General features: G+C 41.0%; 1 protein-coding gene across 1 annotated transcript in view; it reads left to right on the top strand.

Annotated features, from left to right (window-relative positions):
- Nucleotides 1-934: 934 nt before the first annotated feature.
- The window catches only part of Hfm1 (helicase for meiosis 1), an 81,930-nt gene continuing 58,286 nt past the window's right edge, over nucleotides 935-24,578 (top strand). The window contains exons 1-15 of the mRNA XM_041642082.1: nucleotides 935-1,028; nucleotides 1,816-1,928; nucleotides 2,712-3,003; nucleotides 4,974-5,236; nucleotides 5,490-5,537; nucleotides 11,005-11,075; nucleotides 11,503-11,635; nucleotides 12,819-12,970; nucleotides 13,815-13,892; nucleotides 14,098-14,253; nucleotides 18,764-18,964; nucleotides 19,047-19,135; nucleotides 21,758-21,801; nucleotides 23,020-23,121; nucleotides 23,477-23,622. Of these exons, the coding sequence (XP_041498016.1) occupies nucleotides 958-1,028; nucleotides 1,816-1,928; nucleotides 2,712-3,003; nucleotides 4,974-5,236; nucleotides 5,490-5,537; nucleotides 11,005-11,075; nucleotides 11,503-11,635; nucleotides 12,819-12,970; nucleotides 13,815-13,892; nucleotides 14,098-14,253; nucleotides 18,764-18,964; nucleotides 19,047-19,135; nucleotides 21,758-21,801; nucleotides 23,020-23,121; nucleotides 23,477-23,622 (1,959 nt within the window). The 5' untranslated portion in view covers nucleotides 935-957. The remainder of the gene's footprint in view (nucleotides 1,029-1,815; nucleotides 1,929-2,711; nucleotides 3,004-4,973; nucleotides 5,237-5,489; nucleotides 5,538-11,004; nucleotides 11,076-11,502; nucleotides 11,636-12,818; nucleotides 12,971-13,814; nucleotides 13,893-14,097; nucleotides 14,254-18,763; nucleotides 18,965-19,046; nucleotides 19,136-21,757; nucleotides 21,802-23,019; nucleotides 23,122-23,476; nucleotides 23,623-24,578) is intronic.

The following is a 24,578-nucleotide window of genomic DNA, read 5'->3' as shown; positions in this document are numbered from 1 at the left end:
TTTGACCTATATAAATGTGATTATGTTTTAGGATTTAGAAAATGAGGGAAGTTTCGATGTGTAGTGGGGGTGATAATTAAAATGAAAAATGAGCAGTGTGTGGTTTAAGTAGTGGTGAGGATTTGTCAGGTGAAGAATATACTTTCTGAGCATTCATGCAGTATAAAGACAGGAACACGTGGGAAACAAAGGAACGGACAGGCATTCGTGTAGTATAAAGATGGACCACATGGGGAATCACAGGAACGGACAGGCATTCATGCAGTATAAAGATGGACCACAGGAAAACACAGGAACGGGCAGGCATTCGTGCAGTATAAAGATGGACCACAGGAAAACACAGGAACGGACAGGCATTCGTGTAGTATAAAGATGGACCACATGGGGAATCACAGGAACAGACAGGCATTCGTGTAGTATAAAGATGGACCACAGGAAAACACAGGAACGGGCAGGCATTCGTGCAGTATAAAGATGGACCACATGGGGAATCACAGGAACAGACAGGCATTCGTGTAGTATAAAGATGGACCACAGGAAAACACAGGAACGGGCAGGCATTCGTGCAGTATAAAGATGGACCACAGGAAGACACAGGAACAGACAGGCATTCGTGCAGTATAAAGATGGACCACAGGAAAACACAGGAACGGACAGGCATTCGTGCAGTATAAAGATGGACCACAGGAAAACACAGGAACGGGCAGGCATTCGTGCAGTATAAAGATGGAACACAGGGAAACAGGAACGGACAGAGAATGACGTGTTTCGTGTTGAGGCATTTTCAGAGAATTTACAGAAGACAGAACTAAAGAGTTGCATGTGGCTGTATTTAGAAAACATTCTGGGAAATTAGTGATTCTCATTTACCTGTCTAAAAATCACTTTTACATCCCTGTAAATGAATATAAACCTTTTCTTGTATCTTGTAGATTTCAGACAGTCTGGTGTTTAGCAATGCCGAAATCAAACGATTGCTTGTTCCCCCTGGATAATTTGTTTTTCAGCAGCCCAGATGAAGCTGGAAAGTAAGTGTGCCTGAAACAAGGGTCGTGCAATGTTTTCTTTTCAGTTTTATGATTTTAGGGGCTTCCAATTTTTCATACTTATGAGATTAATCTAGAATATAGTAATGGTGACATTTACGTGTTGATTACCTGTAGTTATTGGTGAGGTATGTCATAAGTGGTTGTCTGCTGAAGCTGAGTGAGGGGACAATGGAACGGGGTCCAGCTCCCATTAAGCTAGTGTCCTCACACAGCAGTGTGTGTCAGTCCTGTGACACAGGGACAAGATGAGAGCATTGCCATACAGGGGAAAAGCAAAACCATGGCAGAAAACTTATTTACAAGAGTTTGTGTAACATGAGGGCCTGCTTGTTGGGGTTTCTGTCCTTCTCGGTTCTACACAGGGAGTCTAATGATAAACTGATTGGCCCATTAGCTCAGGCTTCTTATTAACTCTTGTAACTTATATTAACCCATTATTTTTATCTGTGTTAGCCACATGGCTTGGTACCTTTTTCAGCAGGGCAGGTCATATCCTGCTTCTTCTGTGGTCTGGGCAGGACTGCAGGAAGAGCTTCCTTCTTCCCAGAATTCTCCTGTTCTCATTGTCCCACCTCTACTTCCTGTCTGTTTTTTTTCACCTATACTTCCTGCCTGGCTACCAGCCAATCAGCATTTATTTAAAATATAATTGACAAAATAAAGAATTGTCCCACACCAAGTTTGTATTTGAGTCATGTTTAATAAATAAGTGATTTTTGATAGCCTGTCCTTATTAACATATATTCACATTTTGTTTTCTATGTAGCTTCCCAGTTAAGGGGAAATCACTGGATTGGTTTCTCCCTCCAGCTCCACTGATTTCAGAAATTCCAGATATTCAAGAGTTAGAGGAAGAAATTGAAAGTCATAAACTGTTAGGTAAATTATCATGTTTATTGTGAAGTCAAACTTGTATAGTTGATGCCAGTATAAAAAAACCTACTAGCATATTAAAGTATTAATTCCTTTTTTCACGTGTCCATCAAATCTCAGGATCTAGAGCATTTACTTCTATAAACACACTCACATACAACACACCACACTGCCACACTCTTGTGTGTAATGCTGCTGACACACTCACAGAGTACAACACTGTCACACACTACAAAAAATTTCTCTCCTAAACAAGCACATTCAAATAATGTATATTTCTTATACGATAATATTCAACACTTTAATGTTTTAATATGGCTCATAATTTATATATGTTTGCATATGAATTTTTTTATGCTGGGTTCACTGTGTAGATGAGGTCTGTCTGCCTCCAGAAATAAGCATCTTTGTTTTATGACTGCAGTGTACAGATTATAGTACTATTGCACTGAGTCTTTCAATTCTTGTATTTATCTACTAGGCTCTTTAGAAAAATTTGAACTTTGTTATGTTTATTTAGTATCTGTGTGTATGGGAGCTACTACCACAGTGTTTGTGAGGTCAGAGGATAAATTATAGAAGTCACTTTCCTCTTTCCACCATGTGGGTCCTGGGGCCAGAACGCAGGTTTTCAGGCTTGACAGCAGATACTTTTACCCACTAAGCCATGTCACTGGCCTCCTTTAGAAACTTTTAATTGAGATTTTCTGTCATTATTTAGAAAATTTCTTTTCACAAAGAACATGGAATATGTAATAATTAATAATTAGTATATTTCTTTTCTTGTAGGCCAAGAAAAGGTACCAAAAATGTTAACATCAAATTTGAAGATCATTAATGAAGACAAAAAGTGTATTTCACCAACACAAAAATTCCATTTTCCCTATAATATGGGTACACAGGACTACCTACATGTAGGAGGCTCAAGTAACAATGACTCATCCCATATTGCTGGCAAGCTGGTGTATAGCTCGTCTCAGAGATATAAAGACCACGTGGGCGCTAAGAATGGTCCTGGTGATTCAAAATCACCTAATGTCGCAGAGGATAGAGGAGAGTGGACAACAGCATTCAAAAAAAGGTAATTAATAGTTACATGATACTCTGAGCAAATCTGAGTACTAGGTGTACGCTGAACAGAATTACATTCAATAGGAGGTGGGTGAGAAAGACAGCAGCAACATAGTCCATGATCTGACATTACCAGGCCTGGAGTCCACTCCTAGGGACCTACGTTCCTGCCTTTCAGGAGCTGACATTACCAGGCCTGGAATCCACTCCTAGGGACCTACGTTCCTGCCTTTTAGGATCTGACATTACCAGGCCTGGAATCCACTCCTAGGGACCTATGTTCCTGCCTTTCAGGAGCTGACATTACCAGGCCTGGAGTCCACTCCTAGGGACCTACGTTCCTGCCTTTCAGGAGCTGACATTACCAGGCTGGAGTCCACTCCTAGGGACCTACGTTCCTGCCTTTCAGGAGCTGACATTACCAGGCCTGGAGTCCACTCCTAGGGACCTACGTTCCTGCCTTTCAGGAGCTGACATTACCAGATGTGTGTATTAGTTATTTTTTGTTGCTGTAATGAAGTACCATGACCAAGCGACTTTCATAAGAAAGTGTGTTTGACCCCTGTTCCAGAAGAATAAGATTGTGTCATGGTAGGGGCTACAACAGCAGGCAGCAGGAGATCAGGTCAGGAAACTGAGAGCTAACATCTTCAGATGCAAGCACAAAATAGAAAGAGAAACCCGGTGGTGGCTGAGGTGGCTGCGTCATCTAAACCTCCCCAGGCTGCACCGCCAGCTGGGAACTAATGTTCCAGTATCAGAGCCTGGGGGACACTTCTCATTCAGACCCCCACAGTAGTATTTGGGGAGTTTAGTTTGTTAATATACTTAGCTCATGGAGCTAGAAAGATGGCTCAGTTGGTCAGAACACTGACTGCCCTTTCAGAGGACCCAAGTTCAACTCCCAGCACCCATATGGTAGCTATCAACCATCTGTAACCTTAATCATAGGTTATATCTTCTGGCCCTCCATGGGCATTGCACACACATACACACACAGAGAGAGACACACACACACACCACGTGAATATAGGCAAGGTACCTGCACACATAAAAATTTTAAACATCTCAAAAAATTCTTTAAATAAAAAGATAAGAATAAATATACTTAGTTTACTTCTTTTCCATTTGTAGGGAAAGGAAGTTGGGTATCCAGTACAGATGTGGTTGACCAGGAACTGTACTTATGAATATATGTATTAGCATCTTCTGGCACAGATGGCATGATTGATAGTTATCATATGCTTTACAAATGAGAAGTTTTGCTTGTCAGTAATATCCTTTCAATTTGTAGATAACAGGCATCTTCTCTGTCTGGTCATGGCTGGGGTTCTCTCCAGAGAAAACACACACACACACACGACTGTGTTAAAGACAAAATCCTATTTCATAACCTAAAGACCAACCTAAGGCTAAAAAATAAAAAGAAATATGACTGAAGGCAATATATAAAAATGGGAGGAAAAACTGTCCCTTTAGAGCATTGGTTCTCAACCTGTGGGTCATGACCCCTCTAGGGGTTGAATGACCCTTTCACAGGAGTGACCTAAGGCTATTGGAAAACACAGGTATTTACATTACGATTCATAATGGTCAAATTGCAGTTATGAAGTAGCAATGAAAATAATATGTGTGGGGCCACCACACCCTGAAGACCTGTATTAAAAGGTCGCAGCATTGGGAAGACCGAGAACCTCTGACAGAGAGTACTTACAGAACTACATGCTAGACTGTGGCTGGATCACGGTCAGTTCTGACTCAGTGCCTCAGCTTGTAGATCATAAAGCCTGTGACTAAGAGACAAGGATCACTGGATCCATCTTGGAGACAAGCTGTCATAAAATCTTAGATGAGTTTTAGGAAAATAAAGAGACATATCAGTGATAAATTGTAGTTATGGATATTTTAAGAGGGTATTTTGTGCTAGTTTGTAAGCAACTGTTAGAAGCAGAAAACGTGGGGTGTTTTTTTTTTTTTCAGGTTATTTAGAACATATGGCAAAATACATGAATGTGATTGTGCTAATGAAATTATAAACTTGGATTCTCATGTTAGCCCAGTGAAACTTACCCAAACAAAGTTAAACAAGGAGAAATCATGGCACGGTAGCAACAATAAACAGAAACTTCAGTATTCCACAAATAAAGGGAAAGCAAAAGACGGGTTTCCTGCTTCTGAAACTGGAGAAAACATATTCGAAGTGCCGGCCTTCTCCATCGCATCCCAGCCTCGTGACGTTCAAGGTAATTGCTTATCAGTTGCTTTTTGTGAAAATGTAAACTAATTTGCATTTCTTAGCATAAGGAAGAATACAGAATAGAGTAAGTTTTCTCTCCATGTGCAATTTATGCATTTCTTTATTGTTGCATTATTTATAGCTATATCTTAATATTCTTCACTTATCTCTTAGTAAAATGTTATACAAATTTTATTGGAGTTGTTTTATGGAAATGGTTAAAAATATCCATATAAATATGTGATATCTTTTGGTTTTAGGTATAACTCCAAGTGGCTTAGGTTCCTTGAAGGCTGTCACAGAAATTCGTATCCTTTATTTTAAAATAGCTACTTTATATTTATGAAATTGTATATTTAAAATATTTCATTTCATTGTACTCCTGTGTGTTTATTTGGTTAGCATAGAAAAAGATGGAAAAGTAAATATTTTGGGCCATGTAAGAGATACATTGTATGCTAATCAGTGCTACTCCAAGTGTGGTGTGCAGGCTGGTCCAGTCAGAGAACTATTTTCAGTTTGACAATTTAAGCACAGAAATTTGCTTACATTAGATGGTGGGATAAGAATAGAGATATTGGGTTAAATCAAATAGGGGAACTTAAAGCAAATGGACATTTTGTGGATTTGAGTACAATTTTGCTGTTTTAGAGGGAACCTCATTTGGACGTTGCCTATGATCAAGTTTGCATGTTTGGGCATTTCTAATGTGATACCTGAGTGCATTCAGATTATTCTGGTGGTAATATCACTGTTACATCTGAAAAGCAGAAAGTAAATTTCAGATATTGAGCAGTGTCTTTGTTACTTTTCTACTGCTGTGATAAAACTCCATGACCAAAGCACTTTATAAAAGAAAGCATTTAATTGGGCTTCCAGTTTCAGAAGGTTAAGAATCAACCATGGCAGGGCAGAGTGGCAAAGCATGTGAACTCACATCTTGATCAGCATCTGGAAAGCAGAGAGCCTAAGAATGGCTGGAACCCACCCCCATTGACACACCTCCTCCAACACCTCCTAATCCTTCCTAAACAATCTCACAAACAGAGAACAAATCTCAGAATCAAGTAAAAACTGGATTGGCATGGTAGCCTGTCACAGAACTAGAAAGGTGGAGAAAGAATCACCAGAGCAAGCTGACCAGCAAGCTCCAGTTTTAGTAAGAGTACCTGCCTCAATATATGAAGTAGAGAGCTAAGAAAAAAAAAATCACCTGAAGTCAGCTTCTGGGGCACCACATTGTGGTAGATTGAAAGAAAATAGCCCCCAAAGTGAGTGGCACTATTACAGGTATGGCTTTGTTGGAGGAAGTGTGTCACTATAGGGGTGGGCTTTGAGGTCTCCTAGCTCAAGCTACTTCCAGTGTCACAGACCACTCACTTCCTGTTGTTTCTGAATCGAGATGCAAGGATTCTTAGCTCCAGCACCATGTTTGCCTCCATGCCACCATGTCCTACTATAATAACAGTGGACTGAAGCTCTGAAACTGTAAGCCAGCCCCTATTAAATGTTTTTCTTTATAAGAATTGCTGTGGTCATGGTGTCTCTTCAAAGTAATAGAAACCCTAACTGTTGCACCAGTAAAAGGGAAACATAAATACTTTCATAGTAGGCGATTAACTATTATCTAGTTAGTCCTAAACATCCCATCTCTGAGGACTAGCTTTCATAGTACCAGAAAGCACCATGCAAGCTTCCAAGAGGGAGCAACCAACCGGTCAGCTGTGACGCCTGTGCACCACATCAGCAACCAGCACAGCACATGAACACAAGGTGCAGTGTGGCTCATATACCTTGTAACCAGCAGCTCAGAAGACCTGCTCCGTGAGAGAGAAATCATGCTGATCCTGGAAACCTAGCTCGCAACTCAGTGAAGTCATGGATCTCAGAGGAGAACCTGCCAGCATTCTAAACTTTACCTACAGATACCTTAACAAGGAAGCTTGTAGTGTGAATTCTGTTTGGTCCTAATAATAAAAACCCAGAGTCAGATATTGGGGTAAATGCTGAGAGATCAGAGAAGTAAAGGAGCCAGCCACTAAAGAGACCTTTTGCCTCTATCAAATCCTCGGACCGAAGGGAGCAAAATCCTGCTCTACAAATCCTCAGACTGAATCCTGAGCTCCTGTCTCTTGCTTTATAGCCTCTCTCTGCCCAGCCATATCACTTCCTGTCTCTACCTCCTTAGTGCTGGGATTAAAGCCTTCACCACCTGGCTCTGTTTCTCTTTCAGATTAGATCAATCCTGTGTAGCTCAGGGTGGCCCTGAACTCACAGAGATCCGTCTGTCTCTGCCTCCTGAGTGCTGGGATTAAAGTGTGTGCCACCACTGCCTGGCCTCTGTGGCTAACTAGTGGCCTAGTTCTGCGCTCTGATCTCAGGCAAGCTGTAAATGTTAGATCACAAAATATCACCACAGAAACTTCTCTTTGCAGCAGACAGAGTCTATTACAGAAAACCACAACCAATCAATTTGCAGAGTAGTGGGGTCCAGTCCCAATGAATACATCTACAAAACACTCCCACACTTAGGGCTCAAAGAATATTGCAGAAGAGGAGCAGAAAGCTTGCACGAGTTTCCTGTCAGAGTGTGGCTCCTAGTAACTGTACTCATGAAGTTCAGGCAGCATGGCGACCCAAACATGAGCTGAACAAGGATGCCACCCACAGACATGGCAATGTGGATGGGGAAATCCCAGGAAGCCTAACCCTACATGAGGAACAATAGGCAGTTGAGGAAGGCTGGGAGGGGAGAGCACACCAATCGTTTGTTCAGTGCCAACAACCCTGAAGACATATACACAAATAACATCATATAGGCTGAACAGGCAGTTTTTATAAATGTATATTATGTAGACATATGCGTACAATGATGGTGAAAAGAGGCCATGGATTGAAGGAGGGCGGGGGCGGGGTATATGAAAGACTTTGGAGGGATAAGAGGGAAGGGAAAATTTAATTGTTTCTCAAAAATGTAGTTAAAATATTTTCTGATTAGCTCTATGATGGGAAGTTCTTTTGTTAGAAACATGCTCATAATTTAGTACTATCCTTTGACAAGTTTTAAAGACTTTTCATGTTAAGGCAGCGCACTGAAGCAGTGCTACAGGCACCAACTATCTGTATTTATATCCACTGGCTTATTTTTTAACAGCTTCCTATACAGCCAGATCCACTGATCTGGTGTACTTCGTTATTTAAAAGTATGTGTTCAGAGTAAAAGACAGAAGAGTTTGTGGGTTGCTTAGACTTGTGTATTTGCAGTTCTCTCTCAGTATGTTGCTCTTGGTGAGATTGCTCTGGCTGTCGTAGCCAGCTCAGTTGTGCAGACATCCCCAGGGTAGCAGTACCTGCAGTAGTGCTGAAACAAAAGAAAAATGTGATGTTGGGTGCTCACCGCGATGAGAGATGTTGTATTTAATGGCAGAGGTTTGTCGTGCACTGGGAGACTGAGTCTGCCTGTACTCCAAATCAAAGATTCACTTCTGTGAATGTAAACTGATGCAGACCTACTTAATGAGAGAAAACCCAGCATGATTGGCCACTCCTAGGCTTGTTATGAATAAATATTTTATATGAAAAAACTTCCTTGCAGGAAAATGGGATTCTTTAGAATGCTGATGGACTAACTCTAAATTTTGTGGGTTTTTTGTCACATATTTTCAAATATGTTTTTTAAAGCTTTTATTTTCACTTGTGTTTGTGTGTGTAGTTGTCTGTATATATTATAGCATGTGGAAGTAAAATGAAGATTTAGAAATTAACCATTTGGTTTAATAAGTGCAAACCTACATTGTTAGGCACTGTTCTGGACTTATGGGATATGGCAATTAAGAAAAGAGAGTGAATCTTTGTCCTTGAGTTACTATTTTCACTGTGGAAGACCGGGGAGAGATAAAACTGAACAATAGCACTGTGTAAAATGTCATATGATATTTTAGAAGGTGATGAGTTCTGTGGGAAAAGAAAAAGTAGAGTAGGAAAAGAATTAAATTGAGACTGCTGGAATTGAAGGCTGAAGATACAGAATTTAATAAAACAAACAGGACACACCTAAGATGGTGAGGAGTGAGCAATAAGATGGAAGAATAAAGGAAGTTGGGAGAAGAATGAGGCATGGGGCAGAGGATGATGTCATGGCAGGTGTGAGGCTGATGATGTCATGGCAGGCGTGAGGATGATGATGTCATGGCAAGCGTGAGGTTGATCCGTTGGAGAGTGCAGGAGAGGAGTATGAAGTCAGAAGAAGAGGATCAGAAATCAGAGCAGTAAGGGCTGGTGGGAGATGGGATGAAGGGCCAGGGGGAATTTAGACAGAAAAGTCATATAATCTGTTTTAAAAGCATTACTGCAGCAACCCACGAGTATTTAAATCCCTCAAAAATACTTTTTAGACAACTATGTTCTTTCAAATATATGTTTTAAAGGTTTTATATTTTCATTTGTGTGTATGTGTATGTATGTATACCTGCTTGTATGTATGTGTATGTATATGTGTATGTGTGTATACCTGTTTGTGTGTATGTGTATGTATATGTGTATATATGTGTGTGTATACCTGCTTGTGTGTATGTGTATGTATATGTATATGTGTGTATACATGCTTGTGTGTGTATGTGTGTGTATATACCTGCTTGTGTGTATGTGTATGTATATGTGTGTATACATGCTTGTGTGTATGTGTATGTATATGTATATGTGTATGTATGTATACCTGCTTGTCTGTATATGCACTACCTGCATGAAGATGTCCGTAGAGGCCAAAAGAGGGCAATGGATCCCCTGGAACTGGATCACAGGTGTTTGGGAGCCACATGATTTTGGTGCTAGGACAGAATTCGGGTTCTCTGCAAAAGCAACAGTACTCTTAACTAGTGAGCTGCTGTTCCTGCCCCAGTGCGTCCTGAAGGCCTCACTTTAGGGGCTCCTTTTCTGTAGTGTCCTACATCTAGTAGTGCCAATAAATGTAGCTGACCAGCTGCAACTTCATACAAAGAGTGCCATTAAAATATCCTGAGTCTGGCAGTAGTGCCTCACCTTGGAGATGGGATAATTATTTACTAGCCTGTTAAAATTTTTAAACTTTGTAACAATCCAAGTTCATTTTACTGAGCAAATATGCTGATAATTATAATTAAATCAAACAACACAAATAATATAAAAATGCAGAGATTCAAGATTAACTAACCAGAATCAGAAATGCAGTAAAAAACAGTTAATAAGTGAAAATTTGAACATTAACAGCAACATAAAAATTAAGTGTCTTAGTCAGGACAAGAAATAGACCAAGAATAGCTCTAACAGGCATGTCTCCATATGTTCATATCTCCATCATAGTTAACTCTCAAACTATATTCCTTTTATCAGGCATGTTTAGAATAAGGAATGTGGAAGCAGAGTAGAATAATTTCCATTACTTTTATTTTACCTTTAAAAAATTGTATTTTATTTGTGTGCGTATTTTGCCTGCATCTGTGTATGTTGCACCGCATGTGTGCCGGGTGCCTGGCAATGTCAGGAGAAGGCATCAGGTTCCGTGTAGCTTGAACTTTGGCTATGAACCACGATGTTGGTGCTAGGAATTGAGCCCGACTTCTCTGCAAGAGCAAGTGTTCTTACCTGCCCAGTCGTCTCTCCATCAATTCTCAAGGTGCCAAAACGCAATTGTTAAAACCTTCTCATTGGATAAGGACAATAGCATTAAAACTGAGTTCTTAAATTAAAAGTAAACATTTCTAAATTCTGAAATATTTAACTCCTTAATGTTATTCTAAGCAGCAAAATTTAGGAGTATATTCAAAGAATTCCCTTACTTCAACTATATACAATCCAAAGCCTTTGATGATGTAAGTATTTTATAATTATTTACATATCTTCTCTTCTCACTAACTGTGACTCTTTGAGGAGAGGGAATAGTCTCTACCACATTCAATTACTAGCACCTTTTAGGAGATTAGAAAATCCTTGTTAAATGAGTGCATGTGAGTCACATTGGTGGACTACTTGTATTTGCTAAGTTCATTATAATTTCTCTTAAGGGTAAAGGAGTGGTTTTCTCTTAGATCCAGCATTGATTTTGACAAAATAGTATGATATGGCAGAATATGTTGTTTTTGAGGTTGAAATGTCCAGCACAGGACCACACTTAGCAATTGTAGAGGTAAACATATTTGAAGCAATATTTCTAATCTTAAAGCATGTTTTCCAGAATATTGAGAATATAAATAAAAAATTCTATATATTAATAATCTGTTGACTTTTTTTCTCTCTTAGCTTCTTTACACAGATAGGAATTTTGTGATTTGTGCCCCCACTGGTTCTGGGAAAACTGTAGTGTTTGAACTTGCAATAACTAGATTGTTAGTGGAAGTTCCATTGCCATGGTCCAACATGAAGATTGTTTACAGTGAGTATATATTATAAAAATGTTGATTAATCATAATCAGAGAGTGAAGCAGAAATGAAGTCAATTCAGAGCATAGAGATTATCATTTGGTACAGCTTGGTAGCTCATACATTAAGAAGTGTTATTAATTTATGTGTTTGTGGTACTCTGAATGAACCTATAGACAAGTGCTCAGTGCCTACAGGGTCTTTCTCTGCTCCTGTGTCTGGTGTAGACGCTGAGCTTGGGGAGGGACTTGCACATGCTAGGTAAGAGCTCTACCACTGAGTTGTAGCTCTGACCCTTTGTACATTTTAATAGGAACATGCCACAATTAGCTTCATCTGTTATATTAAATTTGAAGCACCTTTTCCCAGAATTGTACATAAAAATAGTATTTGAGTTGAGGTTTTGAACTTTACATTTTAAAAAAGAGGACAGTCAAGATGTGGTATAGGAGATCCTTCTATCTATGTGTTGCTTTCATTGGTTAATTAATAAAGAAACTGCTTGGCCTGATAGGGCAGAACGTAGGTAGGCGGGGTAGACAGAACTGAATTCTGGTAGGAAGAGAGCAGGTACAGAGATTGCTGCCACAGAGCTAGCCGCCAGGTCAGATGTGCTGAATCTTTCCTAGTAAGCCACGACCTCGTGGTGAAATACAGATTATTAGAAATGGGTTAAATCAAGATTGAGAGTTAACCAATAAGAGGCTAGAGCTTATGGGCCAAGTAGTAATTTAATTAATGCAATTTTGTATGGTTATTTCGGGGGTTAAGCTAGCTGGGTGGTGGGATGCGGCTCATACCTTCTACAACAAAGATGAGCAAATAATCATATATTTCTCAATTGTAGAATTTTGTATAGAAACATTTGTTTCCTCTTTTGGGTGTATATTTCATAAGACTCCCCAAGTAGTGTATGCATGCAATGTAAAGAAATGACTGATCACAGAACGCTTCATAGGAAAAAGCGACAATCACTTGTCCATCTCTCCCCATCTTTACATGGCCTGAGCGGTCACTTCTGTTTCAAACTTAGCTCTTCTTGGTGAGCTTACTTTTTAGCTTACTGTGTTTATTACTTTAACAATATTACATAGCAATAATAAATACACACTTATTTTTAGACAAATTTATTAACTAGAGCTTGAGAAAACAATTTTAAAATTGCACTGGTGTTCAAAATAAATGTATTATTTTAGTGGCACCAATAAAAGCCCTTTGTAGTCAGCGGTTTGATGACTGGAAAGAAAAATTTGGATCATTGGGCTTGAATTGTAAAGAACTTACTGGAGATACAGTAATGGATGACCTATTTGAGATTCAACATACCCATATAATTATGACAACTCCAGTAAGTATTATTTGTTTCATTATTTACTTGAAAATAAATTTGTTTGTCTTCATTAAGAAAAAAATTTTTTTTTGAGGCATTCAAACATTAACTCTTTATTCCCCACAGTGACTTTCTTTTTTTTTTATTGAGAAAAGGAGTAAAAAAAAAAAAACAAAACAAGTTTCCACCTCCTCCCAGCCTCCCATTTCCCTCCCCCTCCTCCCACCCTTCTCCCCCTCCCCCCACTCCTCTCCCCCTCCCTCTCCAGTCCAAAGAGCAGTCAGGGTTCCCTGCCCTGTGGTAAGTCCTAGGTCCTCCCCCCTCCGTCCATATCTAGGAAGGTGAACATCCAAACTGGCTATGCTTCCACAAAGCCAGCACATTAAGCAGGATCAAAACCCCGTGCCATTGTCCTTGGGTTCTCATCAGCCCTCATTGTTCGCCATGTTCAGAGAGTCCAGTTTTATCCCATGCTTTTTCAGTCACAGTCCAGCTGGCCTTGGTGAACTCCCAATAGATCAGCTCCACTGTCTCAGTGGGTGGGTGCACCCCTCGTGGTCCCGACTTCTTTGCTCATGTTCTCCCTCCTTCTGCTCCTCATTGGGACCTTGGGAGCTCAGTCCAGTGCTCCAGTGTGGATCTCGTAGTTAGTCCTTGACTTGTGATTATTTCAAAGTCTGGAGACCTTGCATTTTAGGACTCTTAAAATCACTAACTATTAATCCATGACTCTTTGGGAGAAATTTTAAGGAATCAACCAAAATGTTTCCTTGTTTGTAATATGTCTGATAAAATTTATCAATGTCTTAAACAATATTTGTAGTTCCTTATCAGAATAAACTGCTTGTGTTTTTTTCTGTAGGAGAAGTGGGACAGCATGACCAGGAAGTGGAGAGACAACTCTTTAGTCCAGCTGGTTCGACTGTTTCTCATTGATGAGGTAGTGAATGCATTCACTTTCAGGGATAAATATAGAATGTTATTTAAAATGGATAGAAAGAAATGACATTTTCAGTAAAATAATGTTTTTAGTTCTTCAAATTGGAAAATATGTATTTTTCCAGGGGAAAAATATTGGGTATTTTGATTGACTAATTAGATTTTTGGTTTTATTCCTAATGATTCCTTCTTGATTTCTTACCTAGGTGCATATTATAAAAGACGAAAACCGTGGTCCAATTCTTGAGGTTGTTGTTAGCAGAATGAAAACTGTCCAGTCTTCATCTAGGGCTTTGCAGAATGCCAGCCCTGTCCCTATGAGATTTGTAGCTGTGTCTGCAACCATTCCCAATGCTGAGGACGTAAGTCACAATCTTTACTTGCTTCATGTTGCATTATGTATGGAGTATTTAGTCAATTCGATCTCAGAGGAGATGGAACTTTCTGTCAGTCACTTAATGAATTGTAATGATATTTTCTTTGTATTTTAATAAACAAAGCTTGCCTGAAGATCAGAGTGCAAAGCTAAGACACTAGACATCAGGCAGTAGAGGCTCACACCTTAATCCCATGTTTGGGAGTCCAGGCATAGGGAGGTAGAGACAGGAGCCATATGGGTGGGTGGAGAGAGGAATATAAAGGGGAAGAGACAAGAGCTCACTGGAGTGTGGAATCTGAGGTTTGGTGGAGACAGAGTACAGTCTAGGTAGTCTTAGGATTGCCCCTTTGATCTGAGCATTAGTAAAGGTAAAAGGTCTATTTAGTGGCTTACAGCTCTGCTTTTCTGGTCTCTGAAATCTATAGGGGTTAAAGTGGAAGATCAACGATTACTAATCTTGACTGAGAGACCTTTTACCTCTAATGAACGTTTGGGTGCCATTTGTAGACAGAAGTTTCTATCCCACCCAGTCCCGTATCCATTTAGTCCCAAAGAAACAAACAGAGGTTTATATTGGTTTTAAACTGTTTGGCCTATTAGCTCAGGCTTATTACTAACTAGCTCTTACAACTTAACCCATAATTCTTGTCATGTTTAGCCACGTGTCTTGGTACTTTTTCTCAGTAAGGCATTCTCATCTTGCTTCCTCTGAGTCTGACTTGTGACTGTGTCTCTCCCTTTCCTCTTCCCAGAATTCTCTTAATCTATTGCCTTGACTAAACTTCCTGCCTGGCTACTGGCCAATGGGCATTTTATTAATTAAACTAATATGAGTGACAAATCTTTAGAGTGTGCAAAAGTATTATCCCACAGCTTAACTGAGACCAAGGGGTTAGCCGCTGGATTTTTCTTATTCACACTACAATAAATTTAGTATATGTAGAAGGTTAATGCTAGATTTCATTGGTATAACAAAATTATGGCCATAAAATTTGATAAAATTTAATAAAATATTTTCAATGCAATGCAAATCTGTTACTTGCTTTTATCTAAAATTCCTAGTTTTCACTTATTTTGGACACCTTGTAACTTGGATAGTAATGTGTCATGATCATTGAATGAGCTGACTTTTTTTTTTTGGTTTTTTGAGGACAGGGTTTTTCTGGGTAACAGTCCTGACTGTCCTGGAACTCTTTCTGTAGATCATGCTGGACTTGAACTCACAGAGATCTGCCTGCCTCTGCCTCCCCAGTGCTAGGACTAAAGACATGCATCACTACCACCCCGGCTAGAATGAGCTGACTCTTAATTGTACAATAGAATGTGGTGACCATCCACTCCCTCATCCTGTGCCCTGTGTGTGGCAGCATGAGTGGTTGTTTCAAAAGGACAAATATGTGGACTTGTCCTTAGGTGACCACAAGGGTGATTTCATGGTTATTGGACATGGTGTTTAGACCAAGAGTTGTTTGCTGTATTATACTTTCTATAATAATATATGACTTTTTCCTTAATTCCTAAACAATCTTTTCTTTTTATTATATGTGTATAGGTGTTTTGTTTGCATGTATGTTTGTGCATGTTTGGTGCTCTTGGAGGTCAGAAGAAGGCATTGGATCCTTTAGAACTGGAGTTACAGATGCTTGTGAGCCACTGTGTGGTTGCTGGGAGTTGAACTCAGGTCCTCTGGAAGAACTGCTAGTGCTCTTAACCTGTGAGCCATCTCTCCAACCCCTAGGCAAACTTCTTAAAAGCTAGTATATGGCCTTACTGTTTGTCACTCCTGTTTACTTCGCAGCCTTTTATGTTTTGGGTACTACTTAGAAACTATTTTTGTAAATAGTTGCTATATTGTCTCTTCCAATAGCAAATTTTGTTTTTTATCTTTAAGTTTCTTCTTAAAATTACAACTGGTTTTGTTCATGTTCAAGAACAGTATAGAATTTTTTAAGCAGGTAGACAGAATATAGATGGCAAAAATTTCTGTGCACACAGATAAGCACTGGAGAAGCCAGAAAAAGTTGAACACTCAGATTATTGCTTCAAAGGAATGAGGTTGTAACTGGAGGTTTCTGTCCTACCCACCAGTCCCTAAATAACCACTCTGAGGATTAATATTAATTACAAACTGTTTGGTCTATTAGCTCAGGCTTATTACTAACTAGCTCTTACAACTTAAATTAACCCACTTTTATTAGTCCACATTTTACCATGAGGCTCATGGCTTGTTACCTCATATCTTGCTTCCCCAGTGACTACTGGCATCTCTCAGACTGTGTCTTCTTTTTCCCTGTATCTTTGTTTGGATTTCTCACCTGGCTGTATTCTGTTTAGCTACTGGTAAAATTGGCTTCTTTATTATTAACCAATATAAAACATATTCATATCATACAGAAGGACATCCCACATGGTGAGGTGCTTAACTGTTTCTCCTGGAATGCTGGGGGAGAATCTAGTTTATAACTAGATCCTTTGTTACCTGTTGAGCCAGATTCTGTCCCATATTCTCCAGGATTCGTTTTGCTTATCCCAGACCCTTCTGCCCTAAATCTTGAGTGTTATATCTAGGCCATAAAACCCTTATGAGTGATGTTACTTGTACTTTATGATAGCCTAAGGTAACACAGAAGGTGTTACCTTAGGGCCAAGTCAAGTACCCATCTTTGTGGAAGAAGCCAGGTGTACTTTGTAAAGAATTTCAATGTAGACATGTCTTATTTTATTGTTTGAGAGGGGCCGTGCAGGTGTCAGTGCAGGTGGTGGTCTGCAAAGAGGTGAGAATGAACTCAGTTCAGATGGCTCCTCAGCGTGGATCAGACTTGGGGAGTCTGATGCCAGGTAGTTCTTAGTCAGCATATGTGAAACAGTATAATTTGGAAAACATTTCTGGGCAACAATTGTTCCTGTTCCAGATCCCCAGGCAGCCATCATTCCAGTTCCAGGTGCACAATGAGGCTTACGGTGTGACTACTTGGAAACTCCTGTACAGAGTGCACGTGCCCACGAGGGTGGGTTCTAAAGGGTCTAGAATCTGGTGTGGTCTCTGACCAAGGTAGCAGAGAGGTCAGCAGGCTATAAAGTACCGTGACACCCCCTAAGGATGGGTTCTGTTAACAAGGAGATGGAGATAAAGGTCTAAGGAGGGAGAGTCTGTGGTAGACGGTCTGGGAGGGAAGACAGGTGTTTGTCTCCTCACTGAGAAGAGAGGCTTCAGTGTTTAACATTCCTGGCTTCCAGCAATCTGTAGGCACAGTGACCTTTGTGCCCGCAGCATTTGTTCACCTGGGACTGAGTTAATTCTTATAAGATTTTTTTTTCCAAAACTGTGCAATGCTTAAATATAGCTAAAATAAATCAGTTGATGTCAGACTCTTGAGGTTCGGCCCAGCACCGTTACTTAAGTTGGGCTGAATTGAGTCTCATTCTCACCTCACCTGGATCCTTTCCCACTGTGCAGCCTGCAGGAACCTTCACAACAGGGTCTTAGTGGGAAGCCCGACTGACCTGGAGCTCACAGGGGTCTCTATGCCTTTGCCTCTGAATATTGGGATTAAAGGCACATGCCACCATGCCCCAGACAGTTTTGACGTATATAAAAAGAATAAACTTGAAATGTATAGAATATTCTTTTATATCTACATGTGTATCAGCCTGTTTTCTGTGGCTGTAACAAAATACCTAAAGCTGGACAGTTGATTTTTTAAAAGAAGCTTATTTTTCGCATAGTTAGGAAAAATAAGACTTTAAGGCTGAGTGACCTCATTTGTTCAGTCTGGTGACTGCCCTCCTGGCTGCCTCGTAACGTGACAAATGGCTCGTAATGAGCCAAAGAGATCCAGGGGTCAGACTTGCCCTTTGGTCTGAACCTCTAGCCTCACGGATGCTAGGGAAGTACTCTGCCCTGATGTACATCCCCTGCATTCTTTTTCAGTACATTCACCCTGCAGCTCAGGCAGGCCTTAAATTTTATAGTTTTCCTACCACAGCCACACACATTGCTGGGATTTCAGGCCTGCAGCACCGGAGCTAACTAGACTCACCCTTTTCTAACAGGACTTCCTCTGTAAAACCAACATCCCTCTCCTCTAGGGGTGGCATCCACAGTGATGTAATCACCTTGCAGTAGGTTTTATTTTTAAAGACTCTCTCTCTACATTGTTGCTACAGTGGGACCAGGCTTCTAACATATAAACCCTTGGAAACATGTACAAAGTACATCTTTACCATAGCATCATGGAATCATTATACGTAGTTTTGTTTTACCTATAAACACTCCCATGTTATCAAATATTCTTTACTTTTTGTGGTTTTACTTTTATATATTTATTTAACCTACTAATACAGTGTCATTTCCCTTTTTCTGTTATAAACAGTGCTGAAGTTAATATATCTTTGAAAATACTCATACTTTTTTCCTTAGCATGATATGGAGTAAAATAACTAAGTGAAAGGCTAGTTTCAACTTTCAGGAGACATTGCTTCTGTTTCCCCAGATCGCAGAGTGGCTTTCGGATGGCAAGAGACCCGCCGTGTGTCTGAGAATGGATGAGAGCCACAGACCCGTGAAACTTCAGAAAGTGGTGCTGGGCTTTCCCTGTGGCAGTAGCCAAACGGAATTTAAGTTTGACTTAGCCCTCAACTATAAAGTGTACAATGTGATACGGACTTACTCCGATCAGAAGCCCACACTTGTGGTATGGATTATTAGTTGCTGGTTTTGTGTGTGATGTTCAGTTTTTAACCTGGTTGATACAGAATTCACTAATTTATTTCCAGTTTTGTGCAACAAGGAAAGGTGTGCAGCAGGCTGCTTCTGTTCTTGTGAAAGACGCTAAATTTATTATCTCCATGGGACAGAAACTCAGGTTTGCACTTTAATTTGTTCTTGGAAGTGGGAGGACTTCTGGGGATCACTTAGGGGAGATGAGAAAGTGGCTCGTCCTTAACCCTGGGCAGGGTACCTGATATTTTCAAGCCTAGGATTCTGACCCGCATGGTAAAAATAGTAGTGGCTTTACAGAGTGGGGGAGAAAGTGTAAAAGGAGAATGAACACCAAAAGCACAGGTCTAAGGAAAAGAGGCCGTGGGTAGTTGTAAGTAGTTTGGAGCCCTTTGCTTGTAGGGAGTGCACACCGTGTTCAAGTTGTGCTGTCCCCTGTAGTCAGAAGTAAGATGTGGCCACTTAGAAACTCGTCTCCTTGTCCAAACGCTGATTCTGAAAGCGGTGTTGGAAGATGTGTGGAATTGTTGTGCTATGGGAGACTCATTTGCATAGACGCAGTCTTCTCAGGCAAACACTTCCTGTCCTTAGTCGAATCCACCTGGGAGATGGAAATGTGCAGGCTGTAGGCTCCCATAGTGTGGGGCCACAGACCTCCTCTCTGTCACCGCACGCAGCGTCTCGAACAGGAGCATTTCCTCTTCTTACCTCATTACTTAAGGAAAGTTTCCTTGACTCTTTTCTTCTCTCTCCCACCGCATTTAATCTTTATTTTTTTTTTCAGCTTTGAAGGTTTTCAGCAGTGAAGTGCCAGAATTGGAAGGAGTGTGACATTAGAGACACAAACATAAATTGCACACTCCACTTCCACCTCTGACGAGCCATCGAGCCGTCTCTCTCAACTTCAGTTTATAAAGCTTTCTCTTTTCTTTCCTTTCTGCATGAGACTATTTTCAGCACTGGAGATGACTCCCAGGGCTTTGTTCACATAGGCAGGCAGGCTGGCAGGGGTTACATGCTCAGTCTTCCAGCTTCAATTCTTTGTTTTACTTTACTTTGGAAACAGAGTCTGACTATGAAGCCCTGACTGGCCTCAAATTTGCAGTCTTGCCTCAGCCTCCTGAATGCTGGAATTACAGCATGTATCACCATTTTGGGATCAGTTTGCTTCAGTATCTTAACCAGTCTCAGTATGAGTATAAACTACCTTATAATAATTTGATAGTCACATATGGCAAAGTTTCTACAGATCCTGTGTGTAGTACAGTTCATGTCGCTAGTAACACGGCATGTCTTCTTGCCTCCTCTTCATTCCATTGTGAATCCGTAAAGAAAATCGTGACTGAGAAAATCGTACCTCATAGTTTTATATCTGCAGTAAGGAAATAGAAAACAACATGGGGTTTCTTAGATGTGCTCAAGAGCCAAGCTTACCAACCGTCCACATCCTTGAGAGTACCTAGAATTCCTTTCCAAAATTACCAAACCTCTTTAAGGACTTCCTCCTGCCCTTTAGTTTTCTTTATATACTAGAAATGTCCTTAGGAATATATGCCATTGGCAGAGACGCATGCAATGCAATAAAAAGTTTGTCTGTTTTTTTGTTTCACTTGCTAATGATGTAGCAGCTTTAAAAGTTGCCCTTTTCCCCATCTCTTTGACACTCGGAATCGAAGTAGAGCCTGTGAAAGCTGAGCGGGCTTTATTGCTGACAGCCTCCCCAGCCCTATCTTTGCTTTTACTTTGCAGCACAGGCAGTGCTCGTGCTTGCGGTCCTTCTGCCTCCATCTTCTGTTGTGATTGGAGGTTGCTCTCCCACCTGCCAGTTCCCGAATAACTGCTCAGAGGCTCAATATTACTTTTAAATTCTTGGCTGATGGCTCTGGCTTATTATTAGCTAGCTCTTAGATTTAAATTAACCCATATTTTTAATCTATGTTTTGCCACATGATTTGTGGCATGTTACCTCATTTTCTGCATGTCTTGCTTCCTCTGTAGCTGGCTGGCATTTCTAAGACTCCACCCTTCTTCTCCTGTATCTCTGCCAGGATTTCCCACCTGACTCTATCCTGCCTTGCCATAGGCCAAAGAAGCTTTATTTATCATCTAATGGGGCAACACATATTCACAATGTACAGAAAGACATCCCACAGCTGTCACCAAGACTGGCTTGAAGCTTCTTATTTCTTGCACGCATTATTAGACAAATTACAGAGTAGCTTTCTTGTTCTGATCCCATGCACACAGTAATCATTTGCATTGGTTTTTTCAAATGTGGGAAAATGAGAGAATTTTTTCTAAATTTTTGGTTTAGAAGTGAGTTTAAATGTTAAGAGCTAATACATTCTGAATAGGAAAGCTAGACTTTCTATGCTTTCCTTGTTGGTATACGTTCATTAGGGCGTTTTATATAGTGTGTTCTGTTTCTATTCCTCCCCCCACTTTTACCCCCCCTTCCCACTTCTCCTTGACATGGCCCCTGCCTTTTAAAGCTAGCTTTCAATACTTTCCACTGCTGTAGAGTAGCTGCCAGTACTCAGGGGATTCCCTTACTACTGGAAGCGTGCCAGGACAAACTCATAAAAAGTATATGGGTAAAGTTTTCCTTTAATAAATCTTGTCAGAACTTGTGGTTCTTGTTTGTTTGTTGTTTAAAGATAGCTTTCAGATGATGGCATTGTGAAGGTTATTTATTTTTAAAATAATAGACTATTTTAGATTTTTCTAATGTTACAGGGAGTAACTTATTAATTTTGTATTTTAAAAGGTTACAGAAGTCTGCATATTCTATAAGGGATTCGAAACTTAAAGGTAGGTTTAAAGACAGTTTTCTTTTTGTTCTGGAAACTGAACTTGGAGCCCTTAGATGTGTCAGGCCAAACATTCTACCACAGAACCACACCTCCAACCTAGAGATAACTGAATAGCATGTTTAAGTATAGATAGTTAGGACAGTGCTGGCGAAGTGAGAGCAGTGGCTGTTGGGTGTGTTCCTGCTGCAGATGTCGTGGTGTGTAGTGTCGGCTATCACCATGCTGGGATGGGTGTGAAGTGGGGCTGACGGGTGTGTTCCTGCTGCAGATGTCGTGGTGTGTAGTGTCGGCTACCACCATGCTGGGATGGGTGTGAAGTGGGGCTGATGGGTGTGTTCCTGCTGCAGATGTCGTGGTGTGTAGTGTCGGCTACCACCATGCTGGGATGGGTGTGAAGTGGGGCTGACGGGTGTGTTCCTGCTGCAGATGTCGTGGTGTGTAGTGTCGGCTATCACCATGCTGGGATGGGTGTGAAGTGGGGCTGATGGGTGTGTTCCTGCTGCAGATGTCATGGTGTGTAGTGTCGGCTATCACCATGCTGGGATGGGTGTGAAGTGGGGCTGACGGGTGTGTTCCTGCTGCAGATGTCGTGGTGTGTAGTGTCGGCTATCACCATGCTGGGATGGGTGTGAAGTGGGGCTGACGGGTGTGTTCCTGCTGCAGATGTCGTGGTGTGTAGTGTCGGCTACCACCATGCTGGGATGGGTGTGAAGTGGGGCTGACGGGTGTGTTCCTGCTGCAGATGTCGTGGTGTGTAGTGTCGGCTACCACCATGCTGGGATGGGTGTGAAGTGGGGCTGACGGGTGTGTTCCTGCTGCAGATGTCGTGGTGTGTAGTGTCGGCTATCACCATGCTGGGATGGATGTGAAGTGGGGCTGACGGGTGTGTTCCTGCTGCAGATGTCGTGGTGTGTAGTGTCGGCTATCACCATGCTGGGATGGATGTGAAGTGGGGCTGACGGGTGTGTTCCTGCTGCAGATGTCGTGGTGTGTAGTGTCGGCTACCACCATGCTGGGATGGGTGTGAAGTGGGGCTGACGGGTGTGTTCCTGCTGCAGATGTCGTGGTGTGTAGTGTCGGCTATCACCATGCTGGGATGGGTGTGAAGTGGAGCTGAGGGGTGTGTTCCTGCTGCAGATGTCGTGGTGTGTAGTGTCGGCTATCACCATGCTGGGATGGGTGTGAAGTGGGGCTGACGGGTGTGTTCCTGCTGCAGATGTCGTGGTGTATGGTGTCGGCTACCACCATGCTGGGTTGGAGCTGTCCGATAGGAAACTGGTTGAAGAACTGTTTACTTCTGGAGATCTCCCAGTTCTTTGTAAGTAAAACATTTCTTGCATATATTAAAATGTTTTGGAAAATTATTCTTAAGAGGAAAAGCTTAAGTGTTCTGATGAATTTCTTCCAAGAACTGAAAAAGAGCTGTGAATGCAGGTATCACACCAACCTCCTTGGCAAAGTTAATGCTTATCATTTAGTTGAATATGGTGCAATTTGAAAAGATCTTATTAGCTATTTTATTTTTAGGGTACATTATTATTTTAGATTATAAAGTCCTGTATTCCTTTTTCTAAATTTAGTTTTCATTCCATTTATATCCGTATATCTTTTATAATAAAACACCATCCTAGGATAATAAAATTATATCACTTGATTATTCTCCAATCTGCTAGTTACCACGAGCACTCTTGCCATGGGGGTGAACTTGCCAGCTCACCTGGTAGTTATAAAGTCTACCATGCACTACACTGGAGGCATGTTTGAGGAGTACAGCGAGACAGACATCCTGCAGATGATCGGGAGAGCCGGCAGACCTCAGGTAAGGGGTAATCGCTTTCTCTTTTTAACATTCTAAGTATAGCAAAGAAAGGGGGTTGTCTGTTTTTAATTTGCATCTTATAAATAATGTAATTTAAAAGTCAGATTTAATTGAGGAATAAACAAGACTCATTCACTGAGATTAGAAGAGTTTAAGTGCTCTTGCTATTCCAACCCTGTCTGAACTACTCTGTTTTTGTAGTAGTGATTATCAATCACTGCCCTCCCTCACTTGTGAAGGACCCTTTATTTCCCTCGAAGTCACTCTCAGGTGTTTGCAAACCAAGCCAGCGGTTATTTTTTTTTTATTGATTTTTATTGAGAGCTACATGTTTCTCTGCTCCCCTCTGTGCCTCTCCCCTCCTCTTCAGCATCCCCCCCAAGGTCCCCATGCTCCCAGTTTACTCAGGAGATCTTGTCTTTTTCTACTTGTTTTTTTTAAAAGGCTTGTTTATTTATTATGTATACAGTGTTCTGTCTGCATGTATGCCTGCAGGCCAGAAGAGGGCATCAGAACTATTTATCAATGGTTGTGAACCACCCATGTGGTTGCTGGGAATTGAACTCAGGACCTCTGGAAAAGCAGCCAGTGCTCTCAACCTCTGAGCCATCTCTCCAGCCCCCCTAAACTACTCTCTGAATGTAGATGGATGGATGTGTGAGTGAGTGTACTGGTAAAGGAAATGTTGGTTTTTTTTGTTTTGTTTTTGTTTTTTGAGACAGGGTTTCTCTGTAGCTTTGGAGCCTGTCCTGGAACTAGCTCTTGTAGACCAGGCTGGCCTCAAACTCACGGGGATTCACCTGCCTCTGCCTCCCGAGTGCTGGGATTAAAGGCATGCGCCACCACCGTCTGGCTACTGGTAAAGGAATGTTAAAAGGCTTTTTTTCATCTTATTTTTATTCTGAATAAGGATGTTTTTGCCATTTTTGTGTCTATTTTAGAAACTGGATCTCTGT

This window comes from Microtus oregoni, unplaced genomic scaffold (genome assembly GCF_018167655.1).
Source record: "Microtus oregoni isolate MIOR12 unplaced genomic scaffold, Mior012 000072F_ref0000427, whole genome shotgun sequence".
NCBI classification, from domain to species: Eukaryota; Metazoa; Chordata; class Mammalia; order Rodentia; family Cricetidae; genus Microtus; species Microtus oregoni.
The sequence above is the reverse complement of the archived record's forward strand: the minus strand, read 5'-3'. Positions and strand labels throughout refer to the sequence as shown.